Below are 15,491 nucleotides of genomic sequence, written 5' to 3' on the forward strand. Positions count from 1 at the left end.
CTTACCTAGTTCTAGTTCTGCTTTCGCCCCCCTCCATGGATCCACTATCTTCTCAGAGTTAGACGTGTGCAACACCTTGTCCACATCCGTGATGGAGATGAGTGGAAAACTCATCTCAGCTTTTAACACTCCCCTTGGCCATTTTGAATATTTGGTCATGCCCTTTGGCCTAGCTAACACCCCTGTTGTTTTCCAGAATCTTATCAATGATGTGTTGAGAGATATGATAGGACGCTTTGTGTTTTTCTACCTGAATGACATTTTGTTTTTTTCAGAAGATCTTGCAACTCACCAGCAAGCAACATGTCTGCCAATTCTCCAACGGCTGTTGGAGAATAGACTCTTTGCCAAAGCAGAGAAATGTGAGTTCCCCGCCTCCTGCCTGCCCTGCTACCGGAACTCTGCTCAGCGCCTCTCTGCTTTGGCCCCCTCATCCGCCCCCTAGCTCAACCTTGCTTCTACAATAAATATACTCGTCTTTTGGGTTTTACCATCATCCGCCTATTTATTTCTCTCCATTATGCATTTGGGTTCACTAGCCTGACCACAATTGACACCAGAGCATAACACAGGAAGCGACAGACTAAATATTGTCCATTCTGAAACTATAGACCAGAGAGAGAGAGAGAGAGAGAGAGAGAGAGAGAGAGAGAGAGAGAGAGAGAGAGAGAGAGAGAGAGAGAGAGAGAGAGAGAGAGAGAGAGAGAGAGAGAGAGAGAGAGAGAGAGAGAGAGAGAGAGAGAGAGAGAGAGAGAGAGAGAGAGAGAGAGAGAGAGAGAGAGAGAGAGAGAGAGAGAGAGAGAGAGAGAGAGAGAAATGAAACCAAATTGCTGGTTGGTAATAAAGTATGAATTGAATTGGGGGTGAAAGGTCCAAACAATATTCCTCATGCTCTCAAAAGTAAACTAATTTTAAAAAAATTGTTGTTGTGCAGAAAGATTTTTCATTTTTCATTAAATCATCTCTCAAACCCGAGTTTAATTGAAAGGCTCAGGCCAGACCGTTTTGCTTCCTGGATATTCTTGAAAAAAAGATTATAAGATTATATCGCGCCTCATCAGCAATACTAGTACTGGTCTGTGCTGTTTCCTGATTGGCTTAAGAGAAATAGCTACGTTCTTACATTCTAAAACTGCACTTGGCCATTTGACATGGTAAGTCTTTTGAGATGCCAGGCGACAGGGTAATTCAGACCACTGCATTTTTTCTCCGCAACGTTCTAAAATGGTTTTGTCTTATTGCGAATCTTTGATCTGAACTGGCCTTTAGGCTCTGCCCTGATGTTCCAGGGCTCAGAGTCGTTCAGTGTCTTGTGAAGTCTTCCAGAGTCTTAATGAAATAGGTAGTGCTGTCTGTGCTGTGTCCCCTACTGGGTACTAACTGTCTCAGCCATTGTCTGTCCGTCTGTCTGTCTGTCTGCTAGTTTGAATTTATCTCCCATTATCTTCCCTCTTTTTTTACTCTTCTTTGAAGGTTGTGTGATATAACACATGTTCCCACACAGGCTCAAACACCATCTTTAAACGGCTTGTTTTTTAATTGTTTAAGTGTGACATTTAGTCACAGACTTTCTCTCTCTCTCTCTCTCTCCCTCTCTCTCCCTCTCTCTCTCTGTTTGTCGCTACGCAGATAGGAAGCCCATTGGGCCCAGGGCAGGGTTTAGCCAGTCGTCCCTGGATGTTGTCCTATCACCAGTCGTGATTACTCAGGGTCCAGACTGCACTCTCGGGAGAAACTGGCAGCCCCAGTCCATTGCAGACCTGTCACCCTGCATTTATCCAGCAGGGAGCACCGGGCTCCAGATAGCATCCTTCTCTATCCAGTCCTATGGACAGATAGTTAGAGATTTTGCCATGTATCTAAACACAAATGACCCCACCAAGATACAGGTTGTAATAAAACAAAATCCTTCTTTCACTTACTCTGATGGTTCATCAGATTGTTATTTCCTCTGGTTGTCCCCATTGACGCGGGCATTAAGCTTACCAAATTTCTCTTCGCAAAGAAATTCAATAGCACAGCCCAGCCTTCCCCAACCTAGCCTAGCACAGTTCAGCCTAATTCCTTCCTTCCAAGACCTATCACCCTGCATCATATACTCAACCAGAACCCAGTTCACCACACCCCACCCCAGCCCAGCTCAGCCCGGTCCACCACAGATCACCACGGAACAACAATGCAACACAGCACCCCAGCACCTAGCCGATCAACCATGCAGCCCGGCCTCTGTATAATTCAGCCCTGTCACCCTGCATTCACTCTTCACTGCCCACCCCTGCGCCCAGTCCTCCCTGCACCAAGTCCTCCCCGGCCCTCCCACCGCCCAGTCCTCCTCCCTGCGCCCAGTCCTCCCTGCACCAAGTCCTCCCCAGCCCTCCCACCGCCCAGTCCTCCTCCCTGCGCCCAGTCCTCCCTGCACTCAGTCCTCCCCGGCCCTCCCACCACCCGGTCCTCCTCCCTGCACCCAGTCCTCCTCCCTGCTGCACCAAGATCAGCCAACAATGCAGCCAGAGGAGCCGTGTCTGCTCTGCAGTCCACTCGCCTGCAAGGTCGGACACACACACACACACACACACACACACGCACACACACACACACACACACACACACACACACACACACACACACTCACCTTACTCACACTCAGAGAGGTAAGAGCTTCAGCTGCTGAATGAGTGGTGCTGCTACATCACACACACACACACACACACACACACACACACACACACACACACACACACACACACACACATAGAGAGAGAGAGACTGCACCAGTGCAGATAAGTAGAAGGCCCAGCCTAGTGCATAGTCTAGGACATTAGAAAATGAAAATGAAAATCAATATCCAATTTCTTACATCACGTGCGCTGTTTATGCCGCGACCAATGCTATTAATGTGCATGGTCAGACTGCGAGAAAAGATAATAGGCCTATGTAATTTATCTTACTGGGTTGCAGGTGTTAGCTATGCATGAGCTCACCATCGCCATTCGGCAGGCCCTATACTCATAGATTATGATAGAGAAGTCAACACGACGAACTGGGTGAGAATAGAAACAGATAGGCTTGTAATATAGACCAGTTTTGCAGACTGAATAAAAATAGTAAATTCACTTTGACTGCATTATATAGCAGATTAATTAATCAGCTAGTCCAGTTAAAGCTATAAGTCTCTCAGGCAATCCTGAAATGAGACGCGAAAACGCATATACCTAGGCTAGATGCTGCCCTCAGGCACAAGTATAGTGGATTTCTCATATGTCCTTGACTTAGTAACTCTCCACTGTCCTTGACAAGATGTATGTTGAGATGTAAGACAAGATGTCCTTGTCTTAGTAACTGTCAGAATGCTTAATCCTTTTAATGCAACATTTTTACGTTTGACATTGACTTGTCAACGAAAAGGCGAAAGGCAGAGAAGAGTAGCTTGCCCTAAGCCGGTATGGAACTCAACCTTCCTCTAAAACCGTCCGCTCTCTACAGCACAAAGAGTCACCTCGTGAGTTTAGAATGATAAGGTTCTATCTCCGTTTAGAATGATAAGGTTCTATCTCCGTTCAGGGCAGTTCAGAGATATTGAGCGTCAAAGTTTTTACATTCCATTATGTTTTGTGAGATGGAACCTTTTTATTTTATGAATTACTAACTCAAAAATGTCCACATTTAAAAAAAATAACATAACATAGGCATTAATAAACACCTAATGGATCAGATTATGTAAAAAAACTCTATTTTGACAAAAATGGAGATAGAACCTTATAATTCTAACGTCACGAACTCCCTTGGCGGGGCTGCTGACGGGCCTTACACTGTAACGGTTCGGTGTACTGGTGTGGACCCAGGTGCTAGGCAGGACAAAGAGCAGACGGTAGGCAGCGATTGGCAAAACAAGAAAACCCAACAGGGAGAACACATCTCAAAACCTGTTACTTTGAGGAAACAAGGAGAGATTAACCGACAGGGAATGCAGGGAAGTAGGGACATGAATACACTGGTGCCAAACATAAATGGGGGCCAACGCTTTAGTCTGTGATGATGATGGGGAACAGGGAGTGAAGCGGTGTCAATGGGCCGCCAGAGGAAGGAACCAAGGAGTCGCCAAGGAACCAAGGAGGAACCAAGGAGGAACCAAGGAGGAACCAAGGAGGAACCAAGGAGGAACCAAGGAGGAACCAAGGAGGAACCAAGGAGTCGCCAAGGAAAAGGCGACCCCATCCGTAACATTACACAGGGTCGTTACACTACATTTACGGAAAACGGGTGGTGTCAATAACAATATCCCAAGTTAGGCTACATTTTATTTTAGAAATGTATGCACAGTCTACCTGTCATTCCAATATTTCCGGAATATTCTCCTGCCTATGCTTCGCTGCCGTGCTTCGTCCACTACGAGCACGCAGGATCTACCCACCTTCATGTGCTTGAATGACTTGACTTCACGGTGCATAGGTTTTTCTTAATTTGGATTGGAGCAACCAACCAGCGAACAAACTGGAGTAGCAGAATTTTTAATTAGCCTAACACCAGTGATATTTTTTCATTATTGGTAATGTTTTCCATTTGATTAATGACAAAAAACAATGCAAAACCTTTAGGGAAAATGTCTAATTATGAAAAAATGGGCATGACCGTTAGTCAGTGTCCGTTAGTTTTACGGCCCTGGCTGCTAGAGGTGGAAGTTAGAAGTGTTGCTTCTTCTCCATTATATGATGCACATGTTCAGAGAGAGAACCCAGATAAGGCGTGGGGGTGGGGGGGGGATGAGACTCTGACATCAGGCTGGCTGGCTCATGCCTGCCTGTGGCGCCGGGGACACTCACATCTTTTCCTCTGCAATAAGGGAAAAGCCGATCAACTGAATAAAGATTCAGCATTGCCAGAGCAGGCAAAGTGCAAAACATTTGCGCAGCTAATCTAGATAATGCGTTCCAATGCTTCCCCGGGCTGGGGCCGGTCTCTTGATAATCTGCTCAGATGAGATGCAGATGAGAGATAGTTTACATGCATATTACCAGATAACTGGTTTCTCCCCCTCACGGTCTAGATCTTAAGCAATAGCCTACTACACAAACAGGATGAGAGAAGAAAAGGTCTATAATATGACTAGCTGACAGTGACAATTATGCCTAAAATCCTCTCTATGTATGTTTATAGGCTATGTGGTCGCTCCCATAGTATATGTATAGTATAACTGTTTAGCGAAACTGCAGTTGAAAACTAGATGTAGGCTATATCTGGTACAACGCAGATGATCAGATGTTTTCGTTGTACATTGTCCCTGTCAAATTAACTTAGGCTACTAAATAAATAAATCAACTATAGGCTGTAGGGAGCATGACGCATGGTTTAATATCATTTAAATTGTAGGCCTCTTTTTCCCCCATGCAGAGTTCCAGAGGTAAAGATTTCCATTTTCCATCCACCATCAATGATGAAATCCCTAATGGTTCGGATGACAAGTGCAGCCTATTGCATGTCTCTGGTTGTGTTCAGATTAGTTTAGAGTTATCTAAAGGGGGGGGGGGGGGGGTTAATGAAAAGGAAAAGAAGAGTGTTATTGAAGGAATGACAGATCTCACTTCATTCACTTCATCATTCAATATGCATGTCACTGACCTACAAACTATGTCTACATGCACGCACGCACGCACACACACACACACACACACACACACACACACACACACACACACACACACACACTCTCTCTCTCTCTCTCTCTTTCGCTCTCTCTCTCTCACACACACACACACACACACACCGTTTTAAATGCCTGTACTTTAAAGAAAACGTTTTCTTTGTAAACATGTTAGACGCAAAGGGCTGCAGATCATATTATTATTGTTCTGTATACATACAAGTGTGATGTGTAAACTGCCTGGTTGGCCTTACAGTACCTCAACACACGTGGCCTTTGGAAAGATCAATAAGATTTGCCTAGTACATCAATACCCTAAATAAAAACCTAGCCTAGTGCAGCGGTGCATTTCTAAGCATTTTCTGTGACACTGACAGACTGACAGTGTTGAAAACGAAGACGCATCAGACCGTTAAATGACTTCTGTCAGAGAGAATGCTGGATGGAGACCTATGTCACACACTGTGTTAGTAGCCTAACAAGGAATGCATTGAATTCATCGCCCTTCAGACGATAGAGCCCAGACATTAAGCTACCATTGATTGTTAGCATTTTTGCACAATAATTTACAGTAATTGCTAAACATTGCATACAAAATATAGGCATAGGGACAACCAACCCCATAGTGTGTGACAACCAACCCCACAATGGGGATGGTTGTCACAAGTGCACAACACGTATTTGACGGTCCACATCTTCTGAACAGAATAATCTTAAGGAGAGTAAGGGCACTCCATTACTACCTGACACTTCAGACTTCCTTTACACGGGAAATGGAATCTATAAAGGATACAGTTTGTGAGGGATTCAAATAACAGTAAAAAGTGTGACGACCAACCCCATCCTCCCCTACCCATGATCCGTGCGCTCTCCTCCTTACCCTTCTCCCTCCAGATGCGTATTTCGTGGCGGTCCACCGGGCTCTTTTCTCGGCGTCTTCTGCCCCCCCGGCTCCTGCATCCTCCTCCTCTCCCTCCTCCTCTCCCTCTTCTCCCTCCTCTAGCTCCTCTCCTTCCTCCACCTCCTCCACCTCCTCCTCCACCTCTCCCTCCACCTCCTCCTCCGTCTTCAGCCGCTTGGATGCCCTCCCGATGTACTCCCCGTCTTCATACTCGTCGATGAGCGACATTTAAAGCTCTTTTTAAAAATGGCTATTAATATTATAATATTAATATAATGCAATGGCCATCGGACATGGCTCTTTTAAAAATGACCGAAAAGAAAATGATGCAGTAATTTAAAAAAAATAAAATGGGGACAGCGGTCGAAACCCCTACCTTTAATCTGGAAAATACGTTCGTGGAAAATGACGCTTTTCTGGCGTTTAATTAAATATCCCGATCGGTCTTTTTTTAGTCTGGCGTTTGTCTCTAAGCGCGCATCAAGAAAGCGCTCAATGTTATGCGCTCTCTCTCCTCCGTGCGCTCCGTATTGCAGTGTGTGATTGTGAAGAGCCCGCCCAGCACCATCCCCCCGATTGGACAGTCTTATCCTGGCTACTTAAGAATAATCGCTTCCGATTGGACAGTCTATTCTGGCTACTTAAGAATAATCGCTTCCGATTGGTCCGGGTTTGTATGTCAATAGAGAGGAAAGCAAGTGCCCCACATTCTGCAGTGGAGAAAGTACGCAGAGATTAATGCCGCTCCTTGGAGCTGTCAAATATCTTCCATGCGACAAAAAAAACAACGGTTAACATTGCGACACACTTACAGCACCGGTTTAGCATCAGGGTAGCCCGACTGTATAATCACTAAAGGACTTTAAAGTTTTATTTTTCACAAAGATGGTGGTAGCCTATCGTGACGTTAGAATTACAAGGTTCTATCTCCATTTTTGTCAAAATTGAGTTTTTTCCATAATCTGATCCATTAGGTGTTTATTAATGCCTGTGTGGTGTTATTTTTAAAATGTTGAAATTTTTTAGTTAGTAATTAATCAAATACAAAGGTTCCATCTCACAAAACATAATGGAATGTAAAAACTTTGATGGTCAATATCTCTGAACTGCCCTAAACGGAGATAGAACCTTATAATTCTAAGCTCACGCTATGTCAACTTGTGTATAAATAAGAACTGCGTAAAACTATTATTTGGAGACCTACAGGGGCAGGGGGGTCACGGGTGACCACTGTCTTGCACCGAGTGCCATTTCGCAAGTATTTACAATCAGTGGGTTAATATCAATGCAAATAAGGTCAGCTGCAAGATCAGTCAAAATGCAAATAAAATGATTATTGCTACTCATACTGTGCACAACCAATTAAACCAGACTTAAACATAGGCTTATTTCCATGTAACCTTTATTTATCCAGGTTAGTCTCATAATGACAGACAAAGACACACATACAGTAGCCTACAGTACAGGCCATACTTTCTTCACTGCACCAAAAATGGTTCTTCAAATGGTATTCCTGTAGGGACAGCCAAACCTTTTTGTTTTTCTGAGAGTAGCTTAACTAGCTTTCATCTCTTAGCAGCAGATCGACTTCAGGCTATTCTCAGGGGTAGAACAGGAAATACACCTCTTTATATGGCCTTCTACTGTCTATGCATTCTCACATGGTTTCCTCCTTTGGGTTTGACGCTGGTACATGAGCTACTAGTGTTGGGAGACAAATCCACACCTCCGACTCAATCCATTGACCACAATGACAAAAAACAAATGAATCCAGGAGCAAAAATATCTATCTGAAGGATCTCGGATTTGATCTGTTTATGATAAACATTCAGAACATGGTCATTCTGACGTTGTACAAAACTGACAATGGGCCAAAGGATTCACAAGCACCGGTGTTACTAGAGGGGAGGGGGAGAGTGAGAGTGTGCCACCTGTGGGTGTGATGCAGCTATAGTCGGAATAGATCTGTCTCTCTCTCTCTCTCTCTCTCTTGCTCGCTTTCTCTCCCTTTCTCTCTCTATCTCCTTCTGTCTTTCTCTCCCTTTCTCTCTCTCTCTCACTCTGTTTCACACACACATACCCTACCTCCTTTGGTATAGGAGGCTAATATCTATAAAGATAAGCTGTTGTTGGCCAGGTGGGTTGGGCTGGAAGGTGTGTAGTTGAGAGCAGTGTTTAGTGAATAACAGACCTATAAATATCACATATATGTCATACAGCTGTAATTGACATAGTGAAATGTATTGGGATATTGCTCAGTCAGCAACAATTAACGATTAGCTGAGCAGTCTTATCTCTTGTGTCCTATATCCTGGGGGTAGAAACTGTTCCAGAGCATGGGCAGAGTCACTACCCATCTTCCGTCGTAGACTGAAGACCCATCTCTTCAGGTTACACCTTAACTGCTCCCCCTGAGACATCTTCTGCCCCTCAGCACTGCGTCTCCTAAAGACACCCGCATTCCCCTCTACTGTGTCCCTGAAAACTTATATTGCCCCCCTTGTATTGTTTCTCTGTTTCTCCAGTGTAAAAATTAAATAAAAACTAGGTTTAGAAGAAGGTGATAGGAGAAGGTTTTTCCTTCTATCAATGGCCCCAGGCCTGAGCTGGATTACTCTTCCTGCTACGACTGGTGGATTGATGATTCACTTGCTTAGTATTCAAATGTATTGATTGTAAGTCGCTTTGGAATAAGGCGTCTGCTAAATGCCAAAAATGTAAATGTAAATAATGTTGGACTGGGTCTGGATGCACAAATTCCTTTTCCCAGGATGTAGCAGACGGAACAGGGTGTTGTTGGGGTGGCTGGAGTCTGGAATGATCTCCTCAGCCGTCCTCTTGCACCTCTCAGAGTAAAGGTCCTGACTGCCTGCCTGGTAGCTTGCAGCCCCGTGACGTACTTGAGGGCCGGTGCAGATGCCGTACCAGACAGTGATACAGCCGGTCAGGACCGACTCATTGTGGGGCATCTGTGGACGTTTTGGTCCTGGGGGTCCATACCGAATCTCCTCAGCCGCCAGAGGAAAAACAGACGCTGGCACACCGTCTTGATCACAGTGTGGGAGTGGTGTGACTATGTCTAGACCTCAGGGATGTGGACACCAAGGACCTCTCCAGGGCAGCCCTGCCGATGTGGATGTGGTCCCTCCCCCTTCTGGCCCCAGAAGTCCACTATCAGCATTCAGCGTGGCTGCACCTACGCTCTGGAACTCCCTCCCCTCAGTGATCCGCAACGCCCCCACCCTGGACTCCTTCAAACTAGCCCTCAAAACACATCTGTTCTCCAAGGCATTTGGCCCATAGTCATTGTTTTAGTTTTTGCTTTGTTTGTTTTCTGTTTTGTCTGTCCGTTTTCATCCCCTTGTACAGCGTCCTTGGGTTTGTGAAAGGCGCTATATAAATTAAAGTTATTATTATTATTATTATTATTATTATCATCTCCCTAGTTTTACTGATAGTTCCACTACATGCACCTCAACCGTTTTGCAGCAGTTTGGTGGTAGTTAAACTAAATTCCAATCTTAGCAGTGTTTTCATGGTTCATTATTATTTTTTGCCATGTAGAGGTGTAGTGAGCTTCAGTCACTTCACTTTTCCCCCCAAAAATAAATAAAAATAAATAAATAGCAATTGAACTATAATTCCAGGCCTTAAACTACACATTTCCCTACTATTTCTATTTCTTTCTGTCATATTAACTGGTTATCTGTCAGTCAGTAACTTTAGTTTTATAAACTATATTACTCTCCAGGGTAGTTTAAGTGTAGTTTAACTTCTTCCCTTATAAGCTAATTGGTAACTAAGTCAAAAACTTACTAGGCTAACGCTGCCTTTTTTACTGTATTTTATATGGTTCATGTACCGGTATGTGGATTGTCCTCGATATAATAAACTAATAAACTAAACTAAACTAAACATTTCTGAATAGCTTTCTCAACACTGTGTGTTTGTCTTTGAACTGTGGAACTGAAAAGAAGGAAGTGAAGTATGTTTGTGTATCTGTGTGTGTGTGTGTGTGTGTGTGTGTGTGTGTGTGTGTGTGTGTGTGTGTGTGTGTGTGTGCGTGTGTGTGTGTGTGTGTGTGTGTGCCTGTGTGCATGCAGTGTATTTGTGTATCTGCATGGGTTTTCTGGACTAGCCCCTGCTTGTGCTAACCCCCTAAAGTTCTAAACCCTCAAATCTGTGGAACACACAGCACCATTGAGGAAGTGTGACAGAATAATGAACGCTTTGATATATAAACTGCTTTATTCATACACTGGCACAGTCAAAATCATCATGGAGAATAAACCTTGAATATCCTGGCAGCAGTCGTAAATTCAAAGAGAGAGAGTTCAATGGTACAGCATTCCGATGGCCTCAACTATGGCTCCGTTTGTGATGCTGGCTACTGGAATCCTTTGATCACTTCCTGACTACAAACAGCCCCATAACACACAGCTAGCAGGATGACACAAGACATTTTAATTCAAGGCACACTTCTCTATGTGTTTAGGAGCCTAACCCACACGTTGACCTTCACTCTGGGGTTGTGATGAGAGACTGTCCCCTATGCGCTGTTAGTGTTTGTTGCAGCCGCTTGTAATCACCTCAGCTTGCTTACTTGTGTTTTTTGTCAAGTGTGATGTTGGGGTACCTTGTCTCAGCCACGTGTTCTTAGAATATTGAAATGTTTTATTTTAATTAATGACGTTACTTTTCAGGATGCCATGTTGCAACTGGCCGGGGACTTCAGCTGAAAATTAGCCGACTAGGCTAACGCTGCCCTTTTTTACTGTATTTTATATGGTTCATGTATTTGGATTATCCTCGATATAATAAACTAATAAACTAAACTAAACTAACTTAAAGAGGAGGGGCACTGCCGTAATGTTCAACTCAAAAAAGGATAACTGAGGACCCCTCCACCGGAGGGCCTCGGCGGCTTCTCAATGCTTTCAAAGTTGTTGCCATGGTTTCCAGATATAGAGTACATACCTCTGTTCCACCAGGAGTCAACACTTCTACCTGCTAAAAGTTGCTGATTAGACAGCGGGGTAGCAGGACATAAGTCCCCCTGGTGAAGCGAAGCGTAGAGAATTTTTCAGCTTTAGTAAATGGTAAATGGTAAATGGACTGCACTTATATAGCACCTTTTTTGCTGCTCCAAAGCTGCTCCAAAGCTCTTTACAACGGCCTCTCATTCACCCATTCACACACACATTCACACACCAATGGCTGCAAGCTGCCATGCAAGGCACTGGCCCGCTGACTGGGAGCAATTTTGGGGTTCAGTGTCTTGCCCAAGGACACTTAGACATGTGGCCAGCCAGGGCTCGAACCGCTGATCTGCCAACCTTGTGATCATTAGACGGCGACTCAACCTCCTGCGCCACAGCCGCCCCCCTTAGTGGAAAAAATATGAAACAAATATTTTTAAAGCAATTTTATTGTTTGTTTGTTATATGGCTACATATAATCAATTCCCTCATCATTATTCCTCATTACATCAATCTATGATTTAAGCAATATCACACGAGAGGGAGTGCTGTTATACTGAATATCAGCACGGCTGTGATTCGGTCGTAGGTACGAGGCCGCAGGCTAGCTACTTTGCAGGCTAGCTACTTATTATTAACGGTCATTTCGGAGTGATACCTATAGTTAAAAGTCCCAGTGCTGTTATACTGTATATCAGCACTCATGGAATGCCTCTTGTCCAATCAAATTACTTGGTCCGAACTAACTGTTGTATAAAATGTATATAATCTATCTATGATAGTTCACAATACAAACTATGATCATGTATTTGATGATAATGCCATTATGATATAATATGCATATAACCTCTCTCTGTTGGTACTTAAGATATTGTTTTACTATGGCTGCGTTCCTAAATTCGCTCTGAGAGCGCCGGAGCGCACACTGGGTTCAACGTCATAAAGGGACCAAGTAATTTGATTGGACAAGAGGCATTCTATGAGTGCTGATCAGATTTCCAGAGCTTATTTACTAACACTATGTGATCAAACACTCAACACATTCAGTGACAAGTTCTATTCCTAATTGTCCTAACACTCTAGCACAAGAATCTTGATGCTGGTGCTATAGTAATGGCAGTTCATTCCACCCCCACTTATCTCATTAAATTAAGATGATATAATGATTAAAGCACTTTGAGCTGCAACGTTTGCAGGAAAAGCGCTATACAAATAAAGTTATTATTATTATTATTATTATTATCTATATGTACACTCAAGAGTTGGCCAGTTCCATATTCCACATGCTGGGGTAATGAGTTTTCTACCACTATTGTGTCGATTTCTTTTCTTCTCCACTTGTATAACTGCTCTCTGCCTGCCATGACTTCATCATTACTCATAATAACTAGATAACACCTTAGCCGCGACAAGCTTAGATAGCTTGCATAGAACACTTTTTCACACTTTCCACACAGTGACTCTCACTTTGATTGGGCTTCCTCATGTGAAACTAGTTCACACTGCAGTGTCCCCCAGCCAAACCATTGATAACACTCTGTGTGATGTTTAACATTGTTTGTCAGATAAATACTTTTGAATAGATTTACTTATGAATAGAATAACTGTACTGAGATAGTGAAGTGAAGTTCAATAGATATTCAGCAGGAATGGTTTCGATGCAACCAATGCAATATGAAACAATATTCACTTACCCTACAATGAAAACTGAATAAAATAAAGCCTCCAGATTCCAGAGGCTCTCTGCACTCAAAAAGGAAGGTTCCAGAACAAGACTATTGTTTAAAAACGGAACCTCAAATAACTAGATTGTAATACAACAGGGTAAGTACCTATATATTCCCAGTAAGCATGACCAACACCTAACCCACTTACACCTTTTTGGCATATACCTGTACCTACACACTTGAACAGAAACCATGGACCTTAACTGATAGTCTATCAGTATACATGTCAGGCGGCCAAGTTGTCCGACAACGTCACATAGGTATAGAGCCACCTAGGTATATAGTCAACTAGGTATATAAATCAAATCAAATCAAATTGTATTTGTATAGCGCATTTCTTACAAGATGCAACTCAATGCGCTTCACATACTGACAGAGCCGCAAGCAGGCAAAAGTAAAAACCTGTACACTATGTAGCCAGGAAAATATAGCCACCTAGGAGCTCAATTAATCTAACCAAAAGCACACAGAGTTCATTTTGGGAGGGATGAGCAGAGTGTGAAATACTAAGAGGAGGCAGAGGCTGGAGCAAGTTAAAAATAGAAAGATATAATCCCTCTCTACTCAACACACACCTCTCCTTCCTCCTCTCAACTCAACACACACCTCTCCTTCCTCCTCTCTCTACTCAACACACATCTCTCCTTCCTCCTCTCTCTACTCAACACACACCTCTCCTTCCTCTCCTCTCAACTCAACACACACCTCTCCTTCCTCCCCTCTCTACTCAACACACACCTCTCCTTCCTCTCCTCTCTACTCAACACACATCTCTCCTTCCTCTCCTCTCAACTCAACACACACCTCTCCTTCCTTCCCTCTCTACTCAACACACACCTCTCCTTCCTCCCCTCTCTACTCAACACACACCTCTCCTTCCTCCCCTCTCTACTCAACACACATCTCTCCTTCCTCTCCTCTCTACTCAACACACACCTCTCCTTCCTCCCCCTCTCTACTCAACACACATCTCTCCTTCCTTCTCTCTCAACTCAACACACACCTCTCCTTCCTCCTCTCTCTACTCAACACACACCTCTCCTTCCTCTCCTCTCAACTCAACACACATCTCTCCTTCCTTCCCTCTCAACTCAACACACACCTCTCCTTCCTCTCCTCTCAACTCAACACACATCTCTTCTTCCTCTCCTCTCAACTCAACACACATCTCTCCTTCCTCCTCCTCTCAACTCAACACACACCTCTCCTTCCTCCCCTCTCTACTCAACACACACCTCTCCTTCCTCCTCCTCTCAACTCAACACACACCTCTCCTTCCTCCCCTCTCAACTCAACACACACCTCTCCTCCCTCCCCTCTCAACTCAACGCACATCTCTCCTTCCTCCTCTCTCTACTCAACACACACCTCTCCTCCCTCCCCTCTCAACTCAACACACACCTCTCCTTCCTCTCCTCTCAACTCAACACACACCTCTCCTTCCTCTCCTCTCAACTCAACACACATCTCTCCTTCCTCTCCTCTCAACTCAACACACACCTCTCCTTCCTCCCCTCTCAACTCAACACACATCTCTCCTTCCTTCCCTCTCTACTCAACACACATCTCTCCTTCCTTCACTCTCAACTCAACACACACCTCTCCTTCCTTCCCTCTCTACACAACACACATCTCTCCTTCCTCTCCTCTCTACTCAACACACATCTCTCCTTCCTCTCCTCTCAACTCAACACACATCTCTCCTTCCTCTCCTCTCAACTCAACACACACCTCTCCTTCCTTCCCTCTCTACTCAACACACACTTCCTCTCCTCCTCTAATTAACACACACTTCTCCTCACTCCTCAACACACTTCTATATGATGTATGTGTTTTTGTTTTGCTTCTGTCTGTCTCCCCCTAGATGAAGTGGTGTGCATGTGGTTCCTCCCCTGTCGGTCGTTGGGTTCTGTCCATCATCGTTGTTCCGTCAGCCCTCACCTGTGTTCAATCATCTACCAGCCCCTGTCGTCCAATCCCAGAAGATCGATCTCCTACTTAATGTGTGTTGTGTCATGTGTAGCGAGAGAGGGTTGATTGATTCATGTCTGTTTGTTTCATGTCTGTTCACAGAAGCCGTTTCTTTTGTCCCTAGTTGATTGTTGGTTTCCTCGCCATGGGAGAATGTCTAGGTAAGATACCCTTGGGTATACATTTGCATCACATGGGTAACTGCTGTCTAAAAACACTAGGTTAGAAGCAAGCGGGTGTCCCCCCCCCCCCCCCCATAGTTTCTGTAGCAGGTA

The 15,491-nt window shown here is 44.3% G+C and overlaps 1 protein-coding gene across 1 annotated transcript in view; it reads right to left on the reverse strand.

Moving 5' to 3' along the window:
- Window positions 1-6,767, reverse strand: part of hnrnpll (heterogeneous nuclear ribonucleoprotein L like) — a gene marked incomplete at both ends in the record, with an annotated part of 40,392 nt that extends 33,625 nt beyond the window's left edge. The window contains one exon of the mRNA XM_080548854.1: window positions 6,519-6,767. Coding sequence (XP_080404980.1) covers window positions 6,519-6,767 — 249 coding nt within the window. The remainder of the gene's footprint in view (window positions 1-6,518) is intronic.
- Window positions 6,768-15,491: the final 8,724 nt, after the last annotated feature.

This window comes from Nansenia antarctica (assembly GCF_963989245.1).
Source record: "Nansenia antarctica genome assembly, chromosome: 19".
NCBI classification, from domain to species: domain Eukaryota; kingdom Metazoa; phylum Chordata; class Actinopteri; order Argentiniformes; family Microstomatidae; genus Nansenia; species Nansenia antarctica.